At 49.0% G+C, this 27176-nt stretch overlaps 1 protein-coding gene across 1 annotated transcript in view; it reads right to left on the bottom strand.

Annotated features, from left to right (window-relative positions):
• The window catches only part of qsm (Zona pelucida superfamily protein qsm), a 241413-nt gene extending 215335 nt beyond the window's left edge, over positions 1-26078 (bottom strand). The window contains exon 1 of the mRNA XM_089549006.1: positions 25608-26078. Coding sequence (XP_089405132.1) covers positions 25608-25707 — 100 coding nt within the window. The 5' untranslated portion in view covers positions 25708-26078. The remainder of the gene's footprint in view (positions 1-25607) is intronic.
• Positions 26079-27176: the final 1098 nt, after the last annotated feature.

The following is a 27176-nucleotide window of genomic DNA, read 5'->3' as shown; positions in this document are numbered from 1 at the left end:
CTGTGGCGGTGCTCCGAGGAGGCACAGAGACTGACCTTGAGCCGTTGCCTAGCAACCGCCGCTGCTGGCGGACGCCGCGCGCTCGCCACTCATCTGGCATGACGTCACACCGGGCGCCTCGCAGCTGTCCGCCTGGCGGCTGAAGCCGCGAAGAGACAATGTATCTTCGCCAGTCTTTAGTCGTGGAGGTCCCGTCCCCCATCCCCTAGGCCTGCGTGCCAGGGACGGGGAGTAGGGAGCCTCCTACATCGGTGGAAATAAAAGTTGTTACCAATCAATCAATCAATCGCCGCGGAGCCGCCGCCGCCGTTTGGTATGACGTCACACCGCTTGCCTCGTCGTTGCGCTCGCCTCCGCTCGCTTCACCAGCTGTTCTTTCGCTACGTATACCCTGGCATAGCCGAGCTAAGCCACTGCCAATTTTTTACCCATTGCCAGCACAAGCAATTCAGTAAATTCCACTTGTTTCTTATACAGGAGAGGGCAAGGTTCAAGGGCACCGAAGACAGAACATTGGAAACCGCATCTCAAATAAGCAAATAAGGAAGGATGACACTAGTAGAAACACTAGTAGAAACACTAGTAGAAGCCATAACGAGAGACAAGCGGCCAAGCACCATAGGCACTGAGTGCTCTGATTCTGTTAGCACTGACGTTAACAAAGCTCTTTCAGGTACCGCGAAGCTGATCTATCTGTATTATTTAGGCCTTTTACATCTCATCCTTATCGATTACATTATGCCAGGCTTACTCAGTGTCTCTAGCACGTTTGAGGTTGAGGACATGAGGCACTGTGTACACAGGCAAGCAAGCTTTATAAGTGCAATAATTCCGCTTCATTGCCGCATATCTGCCGTCACTTGTTTGATCTCTCACACTCTTCCCCTTATCCCCTAGCCAACGCTCCTACCAATGTACGCCTCGACAAAACCATACACGTTTAGTTGACGTTACTGGCACATGGCTTCTATAGATCATCGTCAGTGAAAGTAATAGCCGTGCATTCGAACACAGCTGCCAGAGAAGGCAAGCCAGCCCGAAACCCAACATTTGTGATCAGAATGCTTGTCCAGATGCCGGAGATGAGAGCGAAGAGATCTACAATATCTCTACCCAATCACAAGATCGCAATTCTGTTTTTGTGACCCGGAAAAACTGAGGCTCGTCCGAGAGGCGCACACGACAACGCAGCAGCCGTACTCTGGAGCGAGCTCCGCGACTTCTTCGATCCTCGGCACCGACGAAGAACGTAGACGTCGGCCGACGCGCGTGTCACGTAGCGAGATAAGCGCCGAGGCGTTTGCTTTGTCCGGGTGTCGTTGCTTTCTGGCGCACGCGCCTCGCTTCGATCGACGGCTTCTCGCGGGCGAAAGTTCACGTAAAGGCGCGACATGTGCGTCGCCTGCAGCAGCCACAGAAGTGCGACACGGCCACAAACAGAAGCAGCGGTAAAGCGCAGGTCAACGCTGGCGAACGACACGCACCCAAGAGTGGAATCTGGTGCAGCGGGAAACTTGCGCAACAAGCGAGGTCGCGCAAAAAGCCAGTGGGCGCGTTCACTGCCGCTGAACGCTACGCACACCACCGCGCCAGCCTCGTGAGGTGAAGGGTTTCGCGACAAATTTCAAGCTTCAGACGTGAAAACATGCGAAGTCGCCTTTGCAGTATGAGGTGGTTTTAGTGGAGAATGTGCCTTGGCAGTCACTGTTCATGCAACCGCAGAGTACCCAGCATTATACAAGCAAGATTAGCAGCGCTCAATATAGAACGCAGTTGGCTACGTTTGGGGTGTGTATGGAACGCTGACGCTTCAACACTGCTGCTAAAGTTTTTGTAGCGAAAGCTACATTGGCCACGAACTTGCGATTTCGCTGTGGCGGTGCTCCGAGGAGGCACAGAGACTGACTTTGAGCCGTTGCCTAGCAACCGCCGCTGCTGGCGGATGCCGCGCGCTCGCCACGCCACCTGGCATGACGTCACACCGCTCGCCTCGTCGTCGCGCTCGCCTTCGCTCATTTCGCCAGCTATGCTTTCGCTACGTATATCCTGGCATAGCCGAGCTAAGCCACTGCCAATTTTTTACCCAATGCCAGCACAAGCAATGGAATGAACTCCACTTGTTTCTTATACAGGAGAGGGCAAGGTTCAAGGGCATGGAAAGCAGAACGTTGGAAACAGTATCTCAAATTAGCAAATAAGGAAAGATGACACTAGTAGAAACATGGAAGAAGCCATAACGAGAGACGAGCGACAGTATTACTGCAACGAGACTTCAAGGAACACTCGTTGTAGGACACGTGTAAAGATTCGAAGGGTACCAGGACGAGTAAACATTGGTGTGCAATCTGGAGCGCCACGTCGAACTCCTTTTTTGCTGAGCCGGTTGGGATGAAGGAGAGATGCAGCCGAGTCATTGGTGATTCCTTTTTGGCTGCAGTTCCCCCCGCCTCACCATATATGCGAAGGTTGTGGAAGTCACCAGTCACTAGTCATGATACGTTCTAGTGTCTTAAAATGCACGCCTCATCTGGAGGTCTCACTTTGTCGGCAAACTAAGAAGAGTTTCATGAAAACTATGCTCGTTCTTGGGTTTCACTTTGTTGAGAGACTTGTACGCTACAAGCGAGCTCACAATAAAGGCGTGTTCCGAGGAACAGCGCTCACATGAAACAAAAATTACTTTTGACTCAATTTCTTATTGCTACGAACACCCCTAGCCAGATTATTTTGCTTGAGAAAACAGAAAAGAAGCAAAGTTTGTTTCGAGCACCTTAGGTTAGTTTTTCTCGGCGTATTCTTTTTTCCACGAGTTCTTCATCTCGCAATCTCGAAAGTGCCACAAGAGCCTTGTTTTCTTTCTTACCGAACCGTCATTCGTTTCTGCTGAATTTTTAGCACACAGGAACGCGACCAGGCTGTGCGTTGTGAAGGAACGACCTAGCCTCCGGAAGAAAATTACATTGCAAGTAGAGAAAAATATAAACTTGTCATTGTGTGCCGCGGATCAACACGGCGAGGAATTACTTGCTTTTGCTCGGCAAGCAAAAACCACTTCAGTGGGACACTCTCTCACGTTGAAGATCCCTATTTTTGCAGCCTTTGATTTTAGCATGCGCGAACTTCCCGGCGAAACGAAAAAAAAATACACGGAGAAACCTTTGTTGCTCTCCACAAGGCGATAAACCAGCTTCGCAAGAGCGCATATGTAAAAAATGCACTCAGTCTTCATCCCGAAGGCCTACCTTACAAAAGCTCGCCCGAAAGTGGAAGAGCAGGCCAGCTTTGCGAAATTCGTGAGCGCCGCAAAAGCTCAGGCACTGGCGAGAAATAAGTCTGGCGCAAACGCGAGCATACGCCGAGAAGTGAGAACGTAGGACGAGCTGTTATCCCCTGCTTCTCTGTCCTGAGTGTGTATTCTCCTATGCGCGAGAATCCTCTTCCTAGGCGTGTACCAACCCAAAGGCAAGGGGAGATTGAAGCAGGCGCTGGCCAGGACGCAGCATACTTTACACTCATACGTGTTTGCGCCCTCATCCGTAATCGGAAGAGCGGCGCTAAAAGAAAGTTGGAAGAGGATTGCAGGTAACGACGAACTAGGGAAGCGGTGGCTAGCATGCTCGGAATATGTGCACTGAAGAGGCTGAGTTCAAGAGAACGAGATGCTCTGGTGTTACGCTAGCGGCGACAAGCTGGAAGCAGGGACGAGAATGTTATTGTACGCTGCTTTTTCGCGCTAGGGGGAAAAGAAACGAAATAAATTGTACAAGTTCCTCATTTCTCCTGCTCAACGAAGCAAGGCGGCGCGAACTCGCTTTTACCTGCGCTGCAGCGGCGCCAATTCACCGACGGCGCGAGCATTCAAGCGGCAGCGGATCGTGAGCCGACAAAAAGAAGCGCACCGAGTGTGCCGGAAGGGATGAAAGGGAAAAAAGGTGGGCGCAGGGGAGGCTCAAGGGGGACGTGCACCAGCGGGTAATGCGAGACTTGGGTCACTGTAACGAACCGGAGCCCCGGCTTCCCGAAATTGGGAGGAAGAAACAGGCAAAGCAGCCGCGGTACCAAGAGAGAATAAATTAATGCGTAGAAAAGCAAGCGGCGTATTATTATGAAGGAGAACCAGGCGGCTGCTCTTAATGAGAAAGGAAGGGCGACAAGGACCTGCTGAGAAGTCATGCGCGTAAATGGAGTTAGAAATTTCGAGCGCATGCAAGCAGAAAAGAGAGAAGGTAAAGCTAAGGCGATGGGAGAAGGAAAGAAAGCGTGGCGCTGTAGCGAGCGGAGGACGAGCCTCAGGTGAAAAGGCGGGTTGTCACGGAAAGACACGCCTTTGAACCTAAGCACGCTATGCGCGCACTACGCGTACCTTGTATGTAGATTACGCACAGGTGGGAAGACGTTATCTTTTGAAAGCCTTAGATTTTAACGGCGTAGGGGCAGCTTGTCCAAAGAGCGCCGTGGCACTAGGTGTTTTCTTTTTCGAGAACTGGGGTCAAGGACCTCTTTTCCAAGCATTTCGCCTGTGAAGCCAAGCACCAGGTTCGGAGAAAGCTTGAACCGTGCAGCTCCGGCGTACGAGGCACATACGATAGCTTTCGGTCTTAGACTTATTTCTCGCATTTTTTTAGGTCTGACCTTAGCTTTGTTTCTTTTCCTTTTTTTTCACTATCTTATAATCCGCGCTGCTTGGTTCTTTCTTTTTTTTTTATTAGTACCACAACAGTTCCGGAAACCGCGCTCCATTACTAGTTTACTACTTAGCGCGAGGTCACCACCCTGCCAGCGTCAAGTTCTAAGCTGCTGCAAACATAGGACGCTAACGTGAACGTGTGCCAGCTTCGACCACGGTGAAACTCCCAACTAAGCATGTCAACGCCATCCTAGAGCTGCGTCAAAATTTTCCGTCTGTCAGCACTTCAGGTCTGTGACAAACTAAGTTTGAATAGCAACCATAAGTTTTATCTCCTTCGCCTGCTATGGATCCTGTATCACTCTTGCGTCGTTCCGTATCGCGTGCAACTCGCTACCACCTCCTTCGTAAAAGTTGTCATCGTGTACGTTATGAGCGACTTTTTCTTTGTTTACATAATGCGTCTATTCAACATGAACCATTATGCTTCGCACACCTCAGCATTCCTCCCAGGTAGAGTTCGAAATTTCCTTTCTTTTAATGGTGGCTCAGTGAATGAGTTGGGAAGCTATAGTATACGCTGTTCTTTTTTAACATTTTCTCAAGCATTTCTTGCACTTTCTGCTGCGAAATTCTTCCTGAAATACGTCAGTGAAAAATGAAGGATCACAGAAGTAAGGTCTTTTAGGAACAATGCCTCCGGATAACCAGGAACTGTAAAGAAAGCCGGGTAACAAACAGCACTGGCAACGACTGACCCGGTAACGTAGCGTAGAAAGCTACATCGAGCGTCCAAATCCCCACAAAGGCGGATGGTCCGCGCTGGGAAACCAGAAAGACGGCCGGCAGTCGATCAATCAATCCTGAGCGGTGCGGCAAGTGTGTTTACGGAAAGGATCTAGGCGTTCCAACACGCTTCCGCCCCCATCTTCGTTCATGTCGCCCTTTATTCTGCTCCTTTTGTTCTCGCTTGCTCCTACCTTTCGCACCGTTCGCAGATTCCTTCGACAAACACTGCTCCTCCTCGACCGCACGGGCGCCGTCTGGAATGACTGTGTTTGCGCTGGTTTTCTCTCCGCTGTAAGGGGGAAGAAATCCTCACAGGACTCGACGTCCTCACTGATCAGCGAGCTCTGACCCGCGACAGGGCATAAACGGGTACTCTGGTGCTCCTTTCAGTATGTTCTTTTTACCAGCTTGCATACTTGCTCTGAATGTAGAACATAACCTGAGGCTTGAGCGGCGCATGGAAGACAGATTCAAGCGGTAGAGATTGATTGATTGATTGATTGATTGATTGATTGATTGATTGATTGATTGATTGATTGATTGATTGATTGATTGATTGATTGATTGATTGATTGATTGATTGATTGATTGATTGATGTGGCAGCCGAGTTATGAGAGCGCTGCAATTGTTTCTATCTCACACTGATTCCTTCCAGGCACCGTGAAAACACAGTACTAGCGCAAGCTTCATCTTCGAATCGTTTTCGCGGAAGACATCAGCAGCGTGAAGGAGCTAGGTGTGTTCCGACGCCATGGCCCCGAATACATGTGGTTTGGCGCAATCTGAGCTGGCAAGCGCCGCGCTCAATGCCTTGCGTGGTTTCTACTACTGTGCGCACTCGTGTTAGTGCTCCCAGCCACTTTCACCACCCTTCACCGCTACCGTCACACCGCGGGTGAGCTGTCGATTTGGAATGAGACAGTGATCACGCGTTTTACCTGAGCAGATGCTCATCATCATTCTTCTCGCGTTTGCTAGCACACTGTGCGCATCATAAGCGGTACCTTAGAATGGTTGCTGGCCTCGTCTTTACGAATGCAGTCTGCGCTGCTGGTTCTTACGATAGCGCGATGTGTGATAGCTTTTCGTACAGGAAGATAATGGCACGCGAAGTATGCAGCAGAGTTAAGGAAAGGAACTAAATACGAAACAACACACAGGAGTCCGTGAAACTCGTACTTCGTTTTCCTAAAGTAGGAGAAAGATGGCTGTGCTTGCTCCTCATTGACGCACCCACCCTTCCCTCCCGTCTCATCAAAAACACCCACTCCGACTTTACCAGCAAGTGAACGCTGCAGTGTTCGTTTACGACAAAAGACGGCGAAATCGAAATTCCCCTGTTTAACTAGTTCGATATTGAGTTTGTATTAGTGGGGTAGGGAACATGCGTGCCACATCACAAACGGTTATGACACTGACTCCCTGCCGCCCTTCCTTTAAACACAGAGGCCAACATCCGCTCACTTCCCGTTCGCGCTAGTCTAATAGGATCTGACGGAGGCATCAGATCTACCCACAACTCATCGAATGCTATATGCACCTCACGCATACAAGTTTACCGCATAGTGCAAGCGCCAACAAAGCCGTGGGTACCCAGGCAACAAGTCCAGGCTGGGAATATCCTCGTATTTCATAGTTATTCTGCACTTAGCGGATTAGTCATCGCGACTCTTATCATACTCACGGTTTTGCAGTAGCCTGTATCCCCTCCTGTATCCTGTATCCTGTACAAGGTACTAAATTTTATCGAAAACAAACCTTACTCGCCACATCTCTAAGCCATTATAAACAAATTCGAAACAGGGCCGCCCCATCGTGCAGCGCAATTAATGAAGCTTAACTGAAAAAAAAAGAGATAAAAAAATGACAAAAACTGTTCGCTCTTTCCCGCTCAGCGCTCATTGCGATTATGTAAAAAAAGGAAATGAAAGCCTATCAAGAACAGGAGAAAGAAAAGACGAAGACAGAATAGCTGGAGAAGAGATGAAAAAGACAAAACTTCTTCGACCCAAGAGTGCGAGTAGTGTATTGGATGTGGAAAAAAGCTCGCACAATCCGAGGCGTAACGAATGGCAGACAGAGGTGCACGAGTTCACGAGTGCCCGTCAGAATGGCTGCTCCTAAGATCGTGCTTCGGGGTGCTTCGGCCGCTGCTTTTAAAAGACGAAGGGAATCGATTGTCGATTGGTTGATTCCGCAAGACAAACGACGGGCACACAGACAGACAGGCACAGGCGCAGCTCTTGCGCACACTTAAGGGGCGCGCGATGGAAGAGCGAAATCTCGGCGATAAGGGCGTCTGCGCTCGGTTTAGGGAGGACTCCTCTCGCGCCTTGTGTTGTTATTCACACAAAACGGAAGGAGTTTTTTTTTTATTTATTCGAGAAGACTGCCATGCGGCATAAGTTGAGAAAGGGGGAGTGGAACATAGGATATAGCAAGTTAAAAGAAGGGGTGGAGGATAGTTTCGGCGAGGTAGTCGGAAGGAGTTTTTCAAGTCATAAACCTTGTGCCATCAGACAGAACAGAGTACGCTGGCGAATAAGGGCGGGCGCTCGGAGATAGGGCGCCGGATATTGATCAACGAAAAAGCATGTCCCCGCAGTGCTGCGCAGATGTAGAGCACGAGTTCAGGCAGGGAAATCATCGATACAACTTGCATCGCCTTCCAGGACATTTAACTTTAGGACCCCCATTCCCACGATGTAGCTCTGCTTCGCTGAATCTGAGTCTTTTTTTAACCGATTACGCACTTATTTTAGCGTGCTGTGTGTGTTTTATTACAACAAACAGGCAACGTACGTTACCGCTGTAGACATTACATCAGCTACGCAGCGCAAAGCAATGAAGCATAAGTTGTTGTTGTTGTTACATGTTATTCGCATTGCAAGCGGGTCAGTGCTTCTCTTTTTCTTTCACAATGATTAATTCTCTTAATATGACACCATACCAACTCGCCCTGCTGTCTCTGCTTTCTGGCGCCGCCAGTGTTTAAATTCATTTTCAGGACAAAAAACGCGCTGCAACTGTCTTCTCGTTAGACACCTGAACAACGCCTTTAGGAACGAAAAGAACGAGGAAATGAACGAAGAGAGAGAAAGAGGCGACGTGGAAACGTCGATGAAGCGCGAACGACACGCGGCTCACTGTGTCTGCTATGCCGCTCTCCGCACACGGGCACCACACGTTTGTGATTGACCGTCGGCACCTATGGCGTGCGAACTATTATCAGTAACGTCATCTCGTGTTGCTCCGCTTTTCCTACACAGTCCCTGTGCTCTGTCACTTGCACTCATCTATAGCCGATGATTCTCTCCTTCGCAGCTAGAATGGTGGTCACGTGATTGTGGACAACGCAAAACCGGGATAACTCGCCTATAACAGCTAGAGCTGTAAAATCCGCGACTTTCCCCGCCTTCAATAGCACTCATAATTGTAACATCTATCCACAGCTACCAGCTTAAAAACCTCTAGAGTTGACCCTGAATTCAAGTAAGACTACTGGCTACTCGAGCACGATTCGTGAACGGTTTGGTATGCTATGGAGGGATGTATTAACTGGTGTTGGCGTAGTGCTGTGCAATCTGGTCCTCGTAAAACTATGCGCCTCGTCCCTTCATTGGCTTTAACATGAGGCATAAGGTGCCTGGTGGTTTAGTTCACTAGTCGGCTGACGTACCTTAATTAGAAGTGCGAATACGTGTACCATTTCTCCCTAAGAAATGTGTCACAAGCTTATTCAAGATTGATGAAAGTATGTGAGTTTTTCGACTCTAACCAAACTTGGATTGAATATTTCCCTAAACATGCTAGCAGGCCCTTTCTTGCTGGCCCCCTTAAACGAAGTGTCACTTGCCGAAACGCATTCATCAAACGCGTATAAGTTCAACGCCAAAGTAACTGCCTTCCAAACAACGACGCCCGCAGAACCGAAACAAATTAGGCTACGTGCCCACTTTTTAAGTGTTAGAACGGCGCAACCGACACGCGCAAAGTTTCCCGGACGTGACCAACACGAATGGTGAAGAGCGGCCGACAAGCTTCCATTAACGAGGGCGACAGCACGGAACCACGTCAGCGACGCAGTCAGGGCGAACAGGACTGCGAGGCGTTGCCTAAAGGGGGGAGAAAAAAAAATCAGCGCATTAAGAAGCGCGGCCTCGTAGGCCTACTCGCACTCAAAATGAGGCCGGGTTCCTCAGGAAGCGCACGCATCTTGCGGCCGGCGCCTCATTACGCGACGTTCCAGGCACCCCTCAGAGCGCGAAGCCCTTCCATCTACCAACTGTCCCTCCCTCTTTAGTGCTAGCTTTTTTTCTCGTCTCTTTAGAGGTTAGTTTTATTTTCTAGCTTGACGGCTACGCTTGCTGCTTCTGTCGACTCTTTCATTTCGCTTCAGAAGTCGCGCCCGGCGAAAAGATCATGGAACATGATCATGGAAGACAGTTGGGCTAGTTGGTGTGAATTCGTTAGTGACTGCGACATTGCAACTAGCGTGGAAAGCACAAGGACAGCGACAAAAGGAACCGACGGGACAGCACGCTAGACTTCAACTGATGTTTTAATGCACACATAACAGATTTTTGCACTTCTATTCGGCGCATGCTCAGGAGACTGTACCCCCGCCCCCTTCTCTTAACCGACGGGACAGCACGCTAGACTTCAACTGATGTTTTAATGCACACATAACAGATTTTTACACTTCTATTCGGCGCATGCTCAGGAGAAGGGGGCGGGGGTACAGTCTCCTGAGCATGCGCCGAATAGAAGTGTAAAAATCTGTTATGTGTGCATTAAAACATCAGTTGAAGTCTAGCGTGCTGTCCCGTCGGTTAAGAGAAGGGGGCGGGGGTACAGTCTCCTGAGCATGCGCCGAATAGAAGTGTAAAAATCTGTTATGTGTGCATTAAAACATCAGTTGAAGTCTAGCGTGCTGTCTCGTCGGTTAAGAGAAGGGGGCGGGGGTACAGTCTCCTGAGCATGCGCCGAATAGAAGTGTAAAAATCTGTTATATGTGCATTAAAACATCAGTTGAAGTCTAGCGTGCTGTCCCGTCGGTTCCTTTTGTCGCTGTCCTTGTGCTTTCCACGCTAGTTGCAATGTCGCAGTCACTAACGGCGAGAAGACTTCCTCGTGCAGTTGCGTACGGCCAGAATTGATATAGTCGGGGACCTAGGTATGTGTGTGCGTCTATCTGGCACGGCCTACTCTACAGCAATCCGTCTAAAGGTCTGGAGTGAGTGAGTGAGTGAGTGAATGAGTGAGTGAGTGAGTGAGTGAGTGAGTGAGTGAGTGAGTGAGTGAGTGAGTGAGTGAGTGAGTGAGTGAGTGAGTGAGTGAGTGAGTGAGTGAGTGAGTGAGTGAGTGAGTGAGTGAGTGGGTGGGTGGGTGGGTGGGTGGGTGAGCGAGCGAGCGGGCGGGCGGGCGGGCGGGCGAGCGAGAGTGAGTGAGTGAGTGAGTGAGTGAGTGAGTGAGTGAGTGAGTGAGTGAGTGAGTGAGTGAGTGAGTGAGTGAGTGAGTGAGTGAGTGAGTGAGTGAGTGAGTGAGTGAGTGAGTGAGTGAGTGAGCGAGCGAGCGCAGGGTTTTTTTCGCGCAAGCAAGTTTAGACTTACAGTGCCAGTGCAGGCGTACTTCTCAACTCGTTTGCGCAGACGGCAGCAACCATCGTAATAAAATATACCAGAATAGTCAACTTAGTACATAAAAATGTGAATAGGGTGACGAACTGCATAAGAGGCGACGCGGTTATACAAAAAAAAGTCTGCTTAATGCTTTATCCAGGTTTCCTTGTTTTATTTTGTTTTTTCGAGGCTCTGTGCTCATGGCTATATTTTGTGTAAGAGAGAAAACAATGTTCAAGATCTCGGAGACCACGCTTTTGTCATCGCCACATGTGTAAGTGATCCAGGCGTTATTTCGAAATGCCTTTAAGATCATATTACACAAATATGCAGGCTAACTGACTGGCGTGTGACAAACCTAGGTCATAAGAAAGATAAGTGCCAACTTCTGTAAACTAGCTTGCCGTTAGTACTCTGCGACCATGCAAATTAGCAGCTGGTTGGCTATACGAGGGGGTACCCAAAAGAAACCGGACTAAATTTTTTGGTCGGCAAAGCTTCTGTGGTACCGCGTTTTGCCACTAGGAGCGCATAGAACGAACATTCCAGAGTCAGTAAGCCGAGTGCCGTCGTTGAAGGAGGTCAGACTAGTTTAGGCAGAGTTTTAGAGTGACGACTGTTTTGTGTGAATGTCGTTTTTGCAATGGCTGATTTTCGTGAACAGCGTTCGCCGATGAAATTCTGATTTTTGCTCGGAAAAAGTTGAATGGAAACTCTTGAAATATTAAGGAGACGTACAACGACGATGCTATGGGGACAACTCAAGTGTTCCTAAATCGAATCCTGAATCAAAGCAACAATCATGCCAATGGAAAACTTCAAATTCACCTCGCCTCAAGAAAGCTCGTCAGGTGAAACCAAACCTCGAAACAATACTGATTTGTTTTTTCGACGTGAGAAGAGTCGTCCATTGAGAATTTGTTCCGCAGGGTCAGAGAGTTAGCGAGGCTTTCTACTTGGATGTTTTGAAAAGATTGGGCTACAGTGTGCGGTGGAAGCGGCTAGATTTGTGGCGGTCGGGTGACTGGTTTTCCCATCATGGGAATGCCCCTGCTCACACAGCCCTGTCTCTACGACAATTTTGGACCAAAAATGGCATGACCCCTATTCCTCAACCCTCATACTCTCCCGGCCTTTCCCCGTGCTACTTTCTTTGTTTCCTAGAATGAAAAAATAGGTGAATGGAAAGCGTTTTGCTGATGTTGCTGGGGTGAAGAAAAAAACGACGGAGGCACTGTCAAGCATCACAAAAGATGAATTTAAACAATGTTTTGAAAAATGAAATGAAAGATTCGACAAGCGTATCATTGCAAATGGGGAATACTTTAAAAGAGATTGAAGGTCTGTGCTTAAAATGTGAACAAATAAGTTCAAACAAAAATAAGTCCGGTTTCTTTTGGGTACCCCCTCGTACTTATACCGAGCAATGTTTATCATTGTGGCAGATGAAGTAATTTCTGACAGATAGCAGTTCCCTCTGGAAGTATTTCGAGGTTAAATGAGCCGTATGAGACTGCTTATATATTGTTTTCCCTGGATATCCTAACATTCAGTTCGTTTCCTTCCTTTAAACTTAGACAAAATAAATGCATCGTTCTCCGACAGTGCATGACTCGAAGTTGCTGAGCAACTCCTAGCGCACTCAACATTCGTTTAAATTTCGCTCTTGCTTTCTCGATTTTATTCTTTCTTTTCTCCTTTCTTTCGTTCCTTCTTTCTTCCTTTTCTTCGATCTTTTTGTGCTTCGTTCCTTCTTCCTTTTCTTTCTTTCTCAAATTTCGTCACCCTTTAGTTTCGCAACAATTGGGCTGCACAGAATACAACGCACGCTAAATGAACACGGCCAACTTTCCCATTCAAAATAGTCTGCCAGGATTAGCAGGGACCTAGGCAGGGCCCACTGTAGGGATTAAAGCTGGACGCAGTGGAACCACTGCGAATTTCGACCGCACGCGTAATCTGTGAGCCTGTAGCTGGTGCATCCTAAATCCTGCCGCGCTTCCGACAACATTCTGCGAGCGAAATCTTTCCGAGCTCCTATATCAAAGTCGTGCATCATTCATGCATTCTGTGCTCGGACTTTTCAACCTGGATTACGTTTACCTATGAAAATCCATTTGGCTCTCCCATCTAATCGCACCGCGCAGAAAGGCTGCCTTTTCTCGAGTTGCATTATCATTCCAGCCTATACGATTAGTTTATTCCAAGACCACATTACATACATCACATCGCGGCGAAGAACGTCAGGAAGTTGGCGTCTCATTTTGTGAAAACATTCATTTGCCTCGGAAGTTTATTTTGTTGTGCATCCTAGGAATGGAACGATCTTTCCAGAAAACATGTCGACACGAACTTTCTCTGTCTTCTTAATTGTAGCATTCGTCTCGTCTCCGCTCAGACTGTCGAGTAGCTACTAACGTTTCCACAAAGAACTGTAACTGAAGTTTGCCTCAAATACTCATCAGAACAAGATTTGTTAGCCGCTGCCTAGATCCCACTGGACAACAAGCCACGCACTGAGGAAGTTAAATTAGGTTATTAACCGAACTTTGAGTCGACTTGTCTCGTCACTGGGGTCGGTCTGCTTAAATAGCGCCTGTTTCAAGCCCAGCTTTATGAGTAGGAGTTCATTGGCCAGCTTGGATTCCAAACTCATTCCAATCCTCTCTCCAAAGTAATCGTAGCTAATTATGGCCCTTTATTTCCATTTCCCCAATCCCATGTTTTACAGTACCAGCCAGTTCGAGCTAAGTGGACTGGTCCTCAGTCGAAGCGGCAGCAAACCCTTATGTTTTAAAGCGTGTGTCAGCCTACTTTATAAGTATCTCACTTCTGGTTCATAGTGCCTTCCTCGACACAGTGTGCGTGCGTGCGTGCGTGCATGTGCGCGCGTGTGTGTGTGTGTGTGTGTGTGCGCGCGTGTGCGCGCGTGTGCGTGTGCGTGTGCGTGCGTGCGCGTGTGTGTGTGTGTGTGTGTGTGTGTGTGTGTGCGCGCGCGCGCGCGCGCGTACACACACACACACACACACACACAGGAAAGAGGAAAGAGACAGCTTAGGAAAGAGACTCTTTCCGCCTATTTCTTTTAGCCTTTGTCTTTCGCTGCATTACAAAGTAGGCTTCATGGCAAGTGCTGCCTTGTTAAGGTCACATGAACCGGGAGTATACTAGAAGATAATCATCTCGTGTCTGCGGCGAGAATCTCAGCTTTTAGGCTTGCAGCTCACCCAGATGTCGTCAGGAGGCATTAATTATTACGCTTCCAAAGGGCCTGCTCCAGCTTAGGAGTAGAAAACTGGACCAAGTGGACTGAAGGAAGTCAATGTGTTGTTGTTGTGACTGAGAGAAGGATGAAAAGGAAATTTCACGGGCCTGCTACTGGCTCGAGCCAAGCCACCACCGCTGCCACGTGCAGATAGAGGAGAGTTAAAAAATCAGAGGAAGGAGAGAGAGGAAAGGAAAGACGCGCGTCGCAGCAACAACTGCGTCCGCCGGAGCGGACGCTGCTCAAAAAACAGATAAGCGGCCGAAGCCGCGCTCGCCGAAGCAAGAACAGATACAGAAGTCCGTCACGCTGCTGAAGGAAGTCAATACAAACCAGAAATTAGCTATCCTCTCAGAATTTGCTGCTTTCGGTCTAGCTCTCCTCTCCTTTTAAACATGCCAACATCACTGACAGCAAGTTGCAAGCTTGTAGTTTTGAAATGTTCCTAACCGAGTGGGTGATATCCCATCGCTGGCAGTTATTTTGCGGGTTGACGATGATTTTCGACGACAATCAACGAAGTCTGTGCGCAAGAGCACAAAGAGAATCGAAGAAACAAACTCTTTCTTGGCTTCCATTTACCACGGTGTCAACTTCAAAAATCGCGTTTTGCGTTACAGCCTTGCTCGATCACGAAGCTGTCGCCTGCTTAGTCCAGTTGCTTCATCCATCTTCCTTCCTCTCTTTCTCTTTCCTCTTCTTCTTTTCTTTTCTTGTCGTTTCTCCGCAGTGCTAGGATTGCTTTCCACGTCAAAGCAGATTCAAAACTTGTGCCTATTTTTTCAAACGACCCTAAAAGTGAGGGCGTAACCAGCGCGAAAGCAACAAACTATAAAAAGTGAAAACAGTGACGTTCAGTCCGTGAGCCAGAAAACAAGAAGTGTTGATTCTCTTAGATCGCCTAATGAAGTATAAGGTATGTGATATTGCTCCCACATTCCCCTCATTTCGCTCGCGCAGCAGAAAACGTTCCCTTCACGATGAAATACACTCTAAACACGAATGCACCTATATGGGAGTGAAGAGGGCGTAAGGTATCTTCTAGCGCACATCCTTTGATAAGAGGGTGTGTACTAGAGGTCCGCTTTGCTCCCTTTTTACTTTTTTCAGTTTAGAGTGTAGCAGCTTACAATCGCTGAACGCTCAGACATCAAGATTCTGTCACTGCGCGCGAACTCTCCGCGTATTTCCGGTACCGCAGTGCACGGATTGACCTGAAAACGAGAGAAACAAAAAGGACTTTTGCGGAACCAAGACGTCGTGGGAACAGACTCCCGTGAACTTGTGAGCGTATCGCGCTTCGCTGCCACCTTCCACAGATGCGGTGGCGAGATACACGTCTTTTCTATAAGAGAACGTTCGGCGCAGACTTGACAAAACGCAGACGCCAAGAAAGTAAGGAGAAGGGAGCATGGAAAGGGACGGGGGGAAAGGGGTCGGTCCTGGAACCACGACACCGCGGTTTCTCACAGTCGCTGGGAGAAAGCAAACGGCGAACAAGCTGTGGGGGGTCGACCGGTAAACATACGGCGTAACTGGGTGCCGAAAAAAGAAAAACTGTTTGACAAAGAACCACCATAACTATGCATGGGTTAGCGTCGGTAAGAACATCTGCTGAGCGCTCCGCTATAGATGAACGCAACAAAGGGGTGAAGGAAACAGAGAAGTACAGTGTTTGGAGATATACACATATATGGAGGGAAGAAAGACCTTGCGGCCAGGAGAAAAAGGAAAGTGGCGGAGAGGGGGTTATGTTGCGGCGTCAATAACCTCCGGTTTCCGCTCGCGCAGCAGCCCGCGACGATGGGAGTCGTTAATTAAGGCGTATACGTTTCGGCGAGCTGCTGCGGCGGCGTTCGGGTTCCCATGATCGAGAGCACGTCCTCGCGGCCGTGTGCGACACGGAACGCGTCGAATGAATATGCAAATGGCCAAGCTCGCCGCCTCCACCGCGGCGCTAAGCAAGAGTCTTACTAGTCGCGCATGCTTTTGTTGTACGTAATGCCGGCGCATCCGCGCGTGTGCGTTCGTTGTCCTCCACGCGCACGGTCTCGAGCGCTTGCGAAAGAGATTAGTTGGGGTCACCACGGCGCCTGAGTAACTCGGATGTTTTGCTTTTTTTTTTTAAAAAAAAGAAAGAGAATTGGAAATATCCTGCATAGAGGGAAAGCGCGCTCGCATTCTGTATGAGTTGACAACTTTGACCTAAAGTCTTTAGACCGAAGTATTTAGTTTTGGGCCGTATAGTCGAGCAGTTACGGCAACCCTTAAACTCGAAAACACCTATGGTGTGAGGACAGTTCTCCGCCTTTCAAAAGTAAACACTCTGCCTGAATTGTTTTGACAGGGGTAACATGTGCGCAGTTCCCTCTCGAAAACATGTCAATCGCAGCAGCTTCGCCCTTGCGAACACTTTTTGGAATAGGGTGTGATTAGAAACACTGTTTTCAGAAGTGCACCCGTCGTAGTAACTACCTTAGCCAGTTAGAGCCCACATCTCGTCCGCTTATTCTTTCATCTGTGTACTATAGCATTGTTACTACGCCGTCAAGCATGAACCAACCAGGCTCCTAAAGTATTCCTTGTTTGCTCTGGCTGCTTCCGAGTCGCGCCGTCCTGTCGTCGCGAGCTAACACGGAGTAACTGGTACCGCCAGCCACCACGCCACCCCTCCCACGGGGCGGCCCCGACAAAGCCGAACGTGTCCCAGCTTTTCACCCTTCGTGTCGCGTCCGCACAAAGCCTGGAGGCGGAGGCAGTTCGCGTCGCGACATCGATAGCGCTTCGAGTATACGCCGCACACACATAGTACGAGGAACAGCCTTAAACACGGCCATGTCCCGCACTGCGCCGTTTAATCACCGGCGACTGCGAGCGTCCCCACTTCGCGTGGCTGCCGGAAAACACGGCTCGGCTTGTTTGTACAGAACTATGACACGGCGCGCGGGACATCGGGTACGGCCAGGGGGCCGAGGGGAGAGTCATGACACAAAGCCTTAATTTGAACGTCGGTATGCATGCCCGCGCACGACGAGGTGACGCAGGCCCGCTTCGCGACGAGCGCGGACGCGTGTACGGCTCAGCTATATACGTGTTCGACAAACCAAACCGCGCTTCGCGGAGTGAATATTCGCGCGCGTGCGCATGCATGCACCCAGGCGAGTGTTTACCGCAGCGCGCCATTCCCTCAGTTGTGTATGGAGCGGGACTCTGTGGGTCGGAGCGGAGAGCGCGGCCTGGAATAATCCGATTAGCAACAAAACGAGGTCGGCCGAACCAATCCTGGGACCAGCGTGGTGGCGAGGCCTAATTGGCAGGCCCCGTTCCGCCCAGCTACCACTGCCGGTTGGAACGCCCGGAGGCTGCGGGCGTGAAACACAATAGTCTTCCCCGGAGACAGAGAGCAACGGAGTGCAAGCACAATCAAACAAGGAAAGAAGTATAATGAAGACTTGCTTGGCAAGGTTAATTCACGTACAACAGGCGCAGAGGAGCTGTCAGTGATGTGAGCTTATGTACTGGCGCAGTCGATTGTGATTACTTAAATTCTCTTTTGCTGCTTTTTAGAGGTCAACTTGAAGAACTGTGCTGCATGGTGGGAACCTATGTGTCTTTGTTAGGAACGCCAGGTAGTCGAAATTTCCGGAGCCCTTCACTACGGCAACCCTCATAGCCCGAGTCGCTTTGGGACGTTAAACCACCATAAACCATAAACCAGACTCCTGCTTCCTTGAGCTTATTGAATCTACCTATTATAGCGTAGCCGAACGCTTAAAATGGCCAGAAATATCAGTCAAAAATATCAGAAGTCCTACAGTGGCCAGAAATATCAAAAACAAAATTGAGCTGGCAGTCTCCACAACGCAGTGTGAATGAAACGAGTGGTTAGTAAGGCGGTACATCAGGGCTATGATTGAGAACAGGGGTTGTTGCTTTATGTACGCGAGCACAGCCTGAGAGCTAAATGCTGGCACATTAACTCTTTGTAAGTGATCCCGTGAGTGAGCGATCTTATCTATTTAGAGTGCCCGTAGTGGCATCTGTGTTCCGAGAGCAATGCCTTTAAAATTATCAAGCTGATTAGCATTTATCACATTTTCCTGGACACATCTTCCACACACGCATGCACTGGTCTCTTTTTGTCGGCCTGCTCAATATGAACGCCGACGCTCAGAGCGGAACGACCTCGCTTTCATTGCAAATGGCAGTAAGTTAGCTTCGAAGCAACCAGTGGCATTCCCTCAGGAGCCTCAGCCTGATATTGCATAGAAATCTGGTTTCCGCTATTGTGACCAGAAATTAGTTGGTTTTTAACTTGCCCGTAACATTAGCATCCTTGGATACTGGACACCCAGGCTAATTATAACATCATTGGAAGCCTCCGCAGCACACATACAGTGGCAGAGCACTACATTGGTTAAGCCAGACCGCATAGCCTTCCATCAGTCACACCCATCGCTCAACACCGAACAAGCCTACACCCTCGGTCAAGTACACCCCAACGCTATCCTCACCCTACTAACGCTCTAAATCTTTCAGATGGCGAGAAACAGTGCACAGTACCAAATGTACGGAGACTATGGCGGACACGTATCGCATTCTGTGCACATGCGACGCTCCCGTAACATTTCCATACTACTCACACCTTCCCATCTGGTGTTGGCTGCCTATACGTCCATCCATTTGCCTGTAAGCGAATGCTATGCGTCTTTATCTTGAGGTTTCAGCTGAGCTGGTCTAGAGGTGCATTGTTCTCAGAGCACTTTAAACGCACACGTGAGGAGATTCCAAACAGCAAATATAAAGCTCTACTTCCATCCAATGTTATCGTGTCCGCAAGGAACCGTGGACTCGAAGCGCACAGTTTCTTATCTTACTCGTTTCCACTTTTTTCTCTTTCTTTCTTTCTTTCTTTCTTTCTTTCTTTCTTTCCTTCTTTCTTTCTTTCTTTCTTTCTTTCTTTCTTCCTTTCTTTCTTTCTTTCTTTCTTTCTTTCTTTCTTTCCGCGCATCATTTTCCTCGCCCAATCGTTGGCTGCGTCCATTTGTCTCTCTCCTCGTGGACGATTTCTATCCGAGCGCGCAACATGAGTGCGAAAACACGCATGAAATAAGGAAAAAAGTTGCAGGAAAAGCGGAAACGCGGCAAGCTTTTGCTCGGAATCCGTGATTGAATCAGCCGCATTCGAGGCGGCTCTTCCGTTCCGGAAGGTCCGTTCTTTTCGGCCGACGCGCTGAGGCCCGCACTTCCGGCTTTGGCAACCTCGTTGCCATCGCCATGGACAACAGCGATGTGCTCTCGCGCGTGATACACGAGGACGCACCTGCATTTTCTTGCCTTCTCTGCATAGTGACAGAACCGCGCCAAAAACTCCATCTTATCCTGACCATGCAAAGCTGTAAGAGCCAGAGTTGCTGGATCAGCTTGTTTTTACCAGTCGAGATTGTGAAAAACGTCAAAAGCACTTCATCATTTACGGTGCTTTGTACATAGTCGTGTGCACTGCAAATTCAAAACATTTCATTTCTATATTTTTATTAGAGAAATTTAGCCCCTTTTTCATAGTAGGGAGGCCTACAAGCGAATGGAGTAACCTAACAGACACACTAGTAGCACGTCCTCCGCCATTTTTATGCGAACAAGAATTTGTCACCCATAATAATATACTTTTCTTCCGTTCTTTGCATCGCTTGTACTTTTACTTTTTAAATGAGCAATATTGATCGCCTGGTTAGCAGTTGGATGAAACCTTTTCGATGTTACAGTTTCCAACCGTGATTTTGACACATCGTGTAAAACCTTGCACACGCCAACACTATTATCGTGGACGTTTTCGCTGCAAACAAGATTAATTGTCCTCCTTGAGGCTTGTATTAACTATTTAGACGGAAGAATAGAATTTATGAAGATTAATTGAGAGCCATACCTTAAATGGTTAAGGCGTAATGTAATTCGCTGTAGATACAACAAATTTATGGTAGCAAAGAAGAAACTCCAGCGGCCGCATATCTACATTAGGGAATGGTTTTACTCTACATTGGTTACGCTGCCGGGCCTAGATACCGGATGTCAGACACGCTGCTCATTATGAAAACGCCAGTGCACATCCCGACCCAGTCCATGCATAACTCGGAAGCTGTCGAATAAGCGCTAAATCAGATATATGTGGAGACTACATGATCACCCACACAATAAAACATTTACCTTATCGCGCTCAAAAATATTCTCAACATGCTTAATCCGTTCTAAGGGCACATATCCCGTTCACGCAACGTCAAGCACAATGTGAAAAGCATTACGGATAAAAAGAAGAAAGCCTAAGCTGCCGGCGCAAATCGTAGATCAATAACGTCTCTGACTGCCAATCACTGGCACCAATACCATTTCTCGACATCAAGCTTCGCTGCTCGGTCAGAACCAATAACTCCGGGGCGCCCGCGTGAAAAAGACCCTTCAAGAAAGCAGGAGAAAAAATTCAAAAGAGTGGGAGAAGGCAGATAAATCATTTCTCTCTCGCCTTTTTTTTTTTTTTTTTCAACATGACCGAGAGTGATGGCTCACGCAATAGGAGCGGGCAAAGCGGTACAGACAAGCTCGCTGAGCGGAGTGAAGGCGAGTGCGCGCTTCAGTTCGACGCCGCGCGGTACGCACAGGCTCCCACGCCATTGAGCCACGCCAGCGGCGTCCTTAAAAAGCGGGAATACGCAACTAGCGGGAGGAAAGGCCTGGTCGGGCCGGCCGTCATCAATCACAGCGAGAACGACGACGAAGCTACGAAGCATAGCCCCGCGCTTCTTCGGCTGGGCCTGGTCGACTAGCGGGAGAGTTTCGGGGACCAGTTGACGGCGGCCGGCGCGGGAGTCGGGCCACCCACTTTCCGGGTCAGCGGGGCCAGCGGACAAGCGTGAAGGCGAAGCGGTCGCGCGCGCTCCGGTATTGCAAACGAAGCGCAGCCATTCAACACGCTGGGTGCCCTCGGCGGACGCGCTGGGCTGCGAAGAGCGCCTGCGCGTCGCGTGGAACGAAGCCGGGCATTCGTTTGTGGCGACGACGCGTCGAATGCAGCGCTTGTGTTGTGAGCATCATATATATAACAGTTCTTAGAAAAACAATGCCAAAATCTGCTAGCACAATCACTGTTAAAGAGAAATGCATAGGTTTTAGAAATCAACGAGCTTAAAAGGGTCGAATGTGTGAAACTTGCAGGTAAAGCATGCGAAGTCCTTTTGGGCTAGCATTTGAAATAGGGACGTAATCACCGATTAAAATCGCGACGCCCTTCAAGCTTCTCCGCAGCGCACAACACCAAGTATGGGGAGAGGGGAGGGGGGAGCATGGTGACGTCATCAAAGGTATCGGTACATTTCCAACGTGCAAACGCCTTCTTCGCGCGCTGCGCTGCGAGGCAATGCAGTGACCTTTCGCCCTCACGACCGGAAAGTGGAGCGTTTGTAGCGAAGCTGCCAATTAGTATCACTGAATTAGTGGCACAAGGCTCATGTATGACCCGAAAACAGCTGAGCATTAATGAGATGTTGAACGAATAAAGTCGTAGGGCAAATCAGAACAAAAAGCATACTTCAAAGGTGCCGTTCCATGTCGTTCTTCGTTAATGGGCAGCGATGGTCTTCTATCTATGCTCCCTAGGCACCTCATCTATTATCAGTGAACGTACTAACGAGCAAATTTGCAGCCTGTACAAGTTTAAACTAACTAGCAAATGCACTGAAAAAGGGGGGGGGGGGGGGGGGGGGGCAGTGGATGATCGAGAAGCGCTGGTCTTCAGGGCGACCCAAAGTATTCAGGCGACTAGGCAACGTCTCGAGACGGCTGGAGAAGGCGAGAAGAGGGGAATAATTAATTACTTAGTTGCCGGGGATTTCCTCTGATCGAAAAAGGTCGAGATCTTGTAGCTAAGAATAAAACGCCTGCAGTGCTGATTCGAACTACTGCTCTGAACTGACCGTTCTTTGAGAATTGTTCCACTTGACTTTCGGTGCGATCGTCCACAGTGAAAAAATGTTGTTTGTGGAACTCTACCGCTACACTGATGAGGCAGGATGAAGCACTGAATTTGCTTTCCCCACTCGTCATAATAATAGGTTGCGCGCAAGAGCGTTCATAATTCAAAAATATTGAGCCCAGAAATGTAAGATTTCGCAGGATGTCAATTATTTTTTGTCAAAAATTGTTATCGGTTCATGTTGGATCTCTATTTTTTGGCTCTTCACGAAGTATGCACCAATCGTCTCAATATAATCAGCTCTCTTACGGACACTGAAAGGACGTAGGCTTTTTCAGGGACATGAGCAAGCTGTAGAGTCAGAGGGCTCTCCACATATAAAAATTCTAGCAACGAAGCAACTTTTCTCTAAAGCCTTGGTGACACCATTGTGATGTGCTAGCGCTAACTCTCCCTCGAACGCGGTTCTCAATGGTTCAGTCGGGCCTAAGCTCAAAGCCTTCACGCCAACAAGAGACAGGGCTTCTGCTCAGGTTTGAACGAAAGTCCGCCATAACTTGACATTAAGAGTCTCTTAATAACACATACTCAGCATGGTAAATTTTGGTAAAGAGCAGCGATTTAGGCGAGCCTCTGCTCTTCAGATGAGCATGATAGGAATGAAGTATCACGTAGACAACAGGATTTTAACAAGCAGCATATCAGTAGCTAAGGGACTCTCAGCAGCCTGCCAGGTATACAGCCAGGCGAAAGTAACCAGGTTTCAGCAAAGAGAGCCTCCTCTCCCTTCGTCTTGAGGAAAGAGACACATAGAACTGCCTGCCACCGAAACACTGCCGAGCGCGAATCACTAATTGTTCGGAAAACGTTCGTCCGAAACTTCCGCGTCTACACTCCGGAGCCCTCACCGCTAAGGAAGTGAGCTTGCATAATAGGTCGCGCCACGCGAATCCATCCGGAACACAAGCGTAAAAACAGACAAGGAAACAAGAAAACCCAGACTCCGAGCGCACGCGGAAAAAAACATCCAGGAGGAGGCCCCCCTTTCCAAAGACTGCTCGGCTCTCGCTCCGTCGCTTGCGCCCAGCGTGCATCCGTCTTCATCTGCGCGCCGCAATGCACACGCCGCGTTGACCCAGTCTCGACGACTCTCGAAGGAGCGCGGCCTCTCCTCCTCCCCTGCCTCCTCTCCACAACCACTCGCTACGTGAATCCGGCGGCGCGGTTCGTTTGACCGCCCGCGCGGTGGTTTTGCTTGTCTCGTAACGCACGTAGTGCTACACGGTAAGGCCGCCCGGCTCGGAAGAGTCGGCTGTGCCCGGGTGAAGGGTCGGCCCCTGAGAGAACAGCAAACGAAGCTGGCTACACACAGCTGCTCCGCTGCAGCCGGAGATGCGCTTTCGTTTGCTCTTCGTCCCTCGGCCGCCTTCCTTCCGTGCGTGTTCCCCGGACCGGGAAGATAAAAAGAATTACGCACGAACGCTCACGTGTCTCCCGGAGTTGTTGCGGTGCGCAAGAAAAGGCGTTACAAGAACCCCGTTGTACCGGGCGAAGCAAATCGCGGAGTGGTTGTGCCTTTGACGTTATCGGTTAGTCGGTAGGTGCGCGGATAGGCTACGTAAGCGCGCATTCAGACTTTGAAAGAGGATAATGTCTCGTTCGTGTGATTCTGGCATATTGCCTAGTTTTGTAGGTGGCATTTTATTTTGTCGTTATTGGAGCTGAGCTACCGAAATAGTTGCTGGCAAACGAGCGTAATTAACCTTCCGCCGAAAACATAATCCCTCTGCCTCCTGAAAAAAAAAAGAAAAATAAGCGCCTGCAAACAATAGTCAGCTGACTGAAAGGTGTTGGACTACTGGCAGACGGCGAGAACTATTGTGATGGCCCAGTTCCTTTTATTGCTGCATTACTTGTGTTGGCAATGTGTCGAAATAAAATGTTTGCGGGAAGACGGCGCGGGGGCGAACAAGCAACCGCAGAGGGATATTCATTTATTAGTTTATAAATATTACTAAATAAACCTGTCAACGGTGACTTATTCGTCTCTGTTCTGTCTCCCCGTACACGTTTTTTTTTTTTTTGCTTCAAAATTTGTCAGCAACTCGAACTTTCACAGAGGAGCCTTGGATTCTCCAGCTACCGAGTTTTCAAGATAGTCACTTAAGGCACTGCAACTGACAGGCGTGAACAGAGCCAACCAGCTACTACTGTCACGCTAACGCCTCGTACTAGGAAAGCTCTTGAGCACAACGAGTGACCAAACATTAAACAAAGCATGGTTATGGTTAACTGCCCGTCTTCTCTTATCTTTCCTTCTCGCCTGGATCACAAGGCATGTTCATAAATGTACGCAGATTAAAAGGACTAATTAGGACTAGAGACGTTCAATTTACCTACTGTCCTTCCCCAGGTTGATTAATCTGCGTTTTTGTCATCAGTCGATCCTGTTTTTTGTACTGAAGAAAAAAACAGACGTGCTTGTTAACATATACACTTACTTTCACATGCGGTCTCTACCTATAATAAAGCAGTAGAAGGGAAGTGAATAGGGAAACCAAATGTCACCAAACACGTCCCCAAGGATTACTTGAGGCTAGCTATGAGAGCCGAATTTGACCGTTGCACCTCAACCTTCAGTTGGCCATAAGTGCCCCCAGTTTCCTTTGTTTCTTCTTTGACGTTACATGAACACCCACCCTTCAAAGTAAACGCGTTAACATTAACGAATGCAGCCGACGCATGTAAACGCAGGGCACGCTGTATTCGACCCCCGACACCTGCCGTGTATGTAAATCTCACTGAACAACGAAGGCCGTGCGAGCGAGGAGACCGCAAAGCAACAAAAGGGGACGGGAAAGGAGGTCACACTGACCTCAGGCCAGCTCACCGAAATGGGCCAGCGTGTGCCCAAGAGGTACGGGGGGTGGGGGGTCTGCGCCGTACCTGTGGCGCACGCGGCAATTGTCGGCCGCAGCCGGTTCTTTGGAAGCGCGAAGAGCGCCGGGGAACAAGCGGAACAAGAGCGTTGATGCCCCATTCATCCCGTGTTTCCCATTGTTATATCTTGAATGTCTTCTGAGGCTGGGACAGTGGCGTGGGGCTCATTCACCACGTGAACCGTGCGATGCTTGATTACACGAGACCTGTGCGTTAGTTTCGTTTTGGTTCGGACGTCTAAACTACAGACCCGCCTTCAAGATTGAATGGCATCAGCGAGGACACAGCTTGTAACAGCCGCGCATCGAGGAAATGCACGTCACACTGGGCATGAAGAAAGCCCATTGGAATGAAAGATACAAAATCATTAGCATAATTATAGCACTATCCCATAAACTCACCTTCAACACCGGAGCCGGCGGCGTATCCGAAGATGCACGCGGCCTGAACGGCCAGCAGAACAAGCGCGGTCGCACGGTAACAGCGAGTAAACTCCGTCATCGTTTCAGGCGACAAGAAGACGACACGTTGGCAGCGACGGCAGCGTCAAATTCCGGGGGACAACACAGTAACGCCAGTCGGGTGGTAGCCGAAGCTCATCTCACACAAACCGAGACACGCGGTCAAACACACTATGGCCCCGGACACGGCCGCGCAAAAGAAACCGCACTCAGACCGCTGATGCCTTCGCCGCCGAGCGGCCGCAAGGGCAGGAGGAGCACACCGCGGTGGCCGGAGGAGTAGCACGCCGTGCAGCAGTGTAGTGGACGGGCGAGGCAGAGAGGGAGCGTGCTCGCGCGCGACACGCCAGCTGGCCGTCCGGCGAGTCAACTGGCCGCCCTCGGAAGACGCAGCTCCACGCCGCGCGGACGGAGCAGTCGGAGGAGCAGGACGACCACGCGAGAACGGAGCGGGACTGGATCGAGGGAGAGGGGAAGGTGGTTGTGAAAGGAGGTTGAGGGGGAAGGTTACGGCAGCAGCGGACCGGTCGAAACTCAAGGGCGCCTGCGTGAAGCGGGCGAAGCCATGCGGGACTCGTCGGGAGCTCGGTGGCGCCATCATTTGAATGGAGGCAGCACTGCGTCATCTAGTAGCGCAGGTAGGACGGAAAAGTTACAACAATATCTATATATTTCGCTTGGTCAAACGCTAATATATTGTCCTTAACCCCGTCTTTTTTTTCTTATGTCTCCTAAAAGTAACAAATAACCGTTCGAAATATGTTACCCGACATTCATTAAACATTTAAACACCATAAATGCAACTTTCTGTAAAATGCCATTGTAACCATGCGAGAGAATGACGGCATGCCAATTGGGAAGGTGCACAACTTGATATTTTTCAAGGACCAACAACAAGGGCGACACGAGTTGTACAATATATAACAACGCATGTACACAATTCTCTCCTCCGATCGGGTGCCATGGAGACACATGCTTATACAGCCAATATTGAAGGGTGTCCCGTTTGTGGTAGTGGTGAAAGGGTAGAAAGCAAAGTTTTCTAACAAGACAATGAGGCTGCGCATGTCATCTATACCAGACACAATCTAAGAGATTTATTATAAATAACTGAAGAACATCTTCACTGTAAGAATACTGTGAAATGTTATGGGACACAATTCTTGGAATATGGAAGTGAATTTAACGCAAAAACGGCACACAAGAAGGAACAGCAGACAACACAAGTTCTATACATATTTGCTTGAAATTATATTTCCAGTGTTGTTTTATAGCAAAGGTTTAAACGTTGTAATACCATTTAGGACACAATTTTGGAACAATGTTTAGTTTTCACGTTAAACTAAGTTCTACGATACAGTGCACATAACATTATTTGTTCATTTTTAATATGAACACATATGTACATTTATTATACAGAATAAGCACAATGTTTACTTTTAATGCTAAGCTAATGTTTATAATGCAACATACACCCCTACTGGTTAATTCTCGGCAATAAAATGACGT

This window comes from Amblyomma mixtum, chromosome 6 (genome assembly GCF_055824585.1).
Source record: "Amblyomma mixtum isolate Tamu chromosome 6, ASM5582458v1, whole genome shotgun sequence".
In the NCBI taxonomy this organism is placed as follows: domain Eukaryota; kingdom Metazoa; phylum Arthropoda; class Arachnida; order Ixodida; family Ixodidae; genus Amblyomma; species Amblyomma mixtum.
The sequence above is the reverse complement of the archived record's forward strand: the minus strand, read 5'-3'. Positions and strand labels throughout refer to the sequence as shown.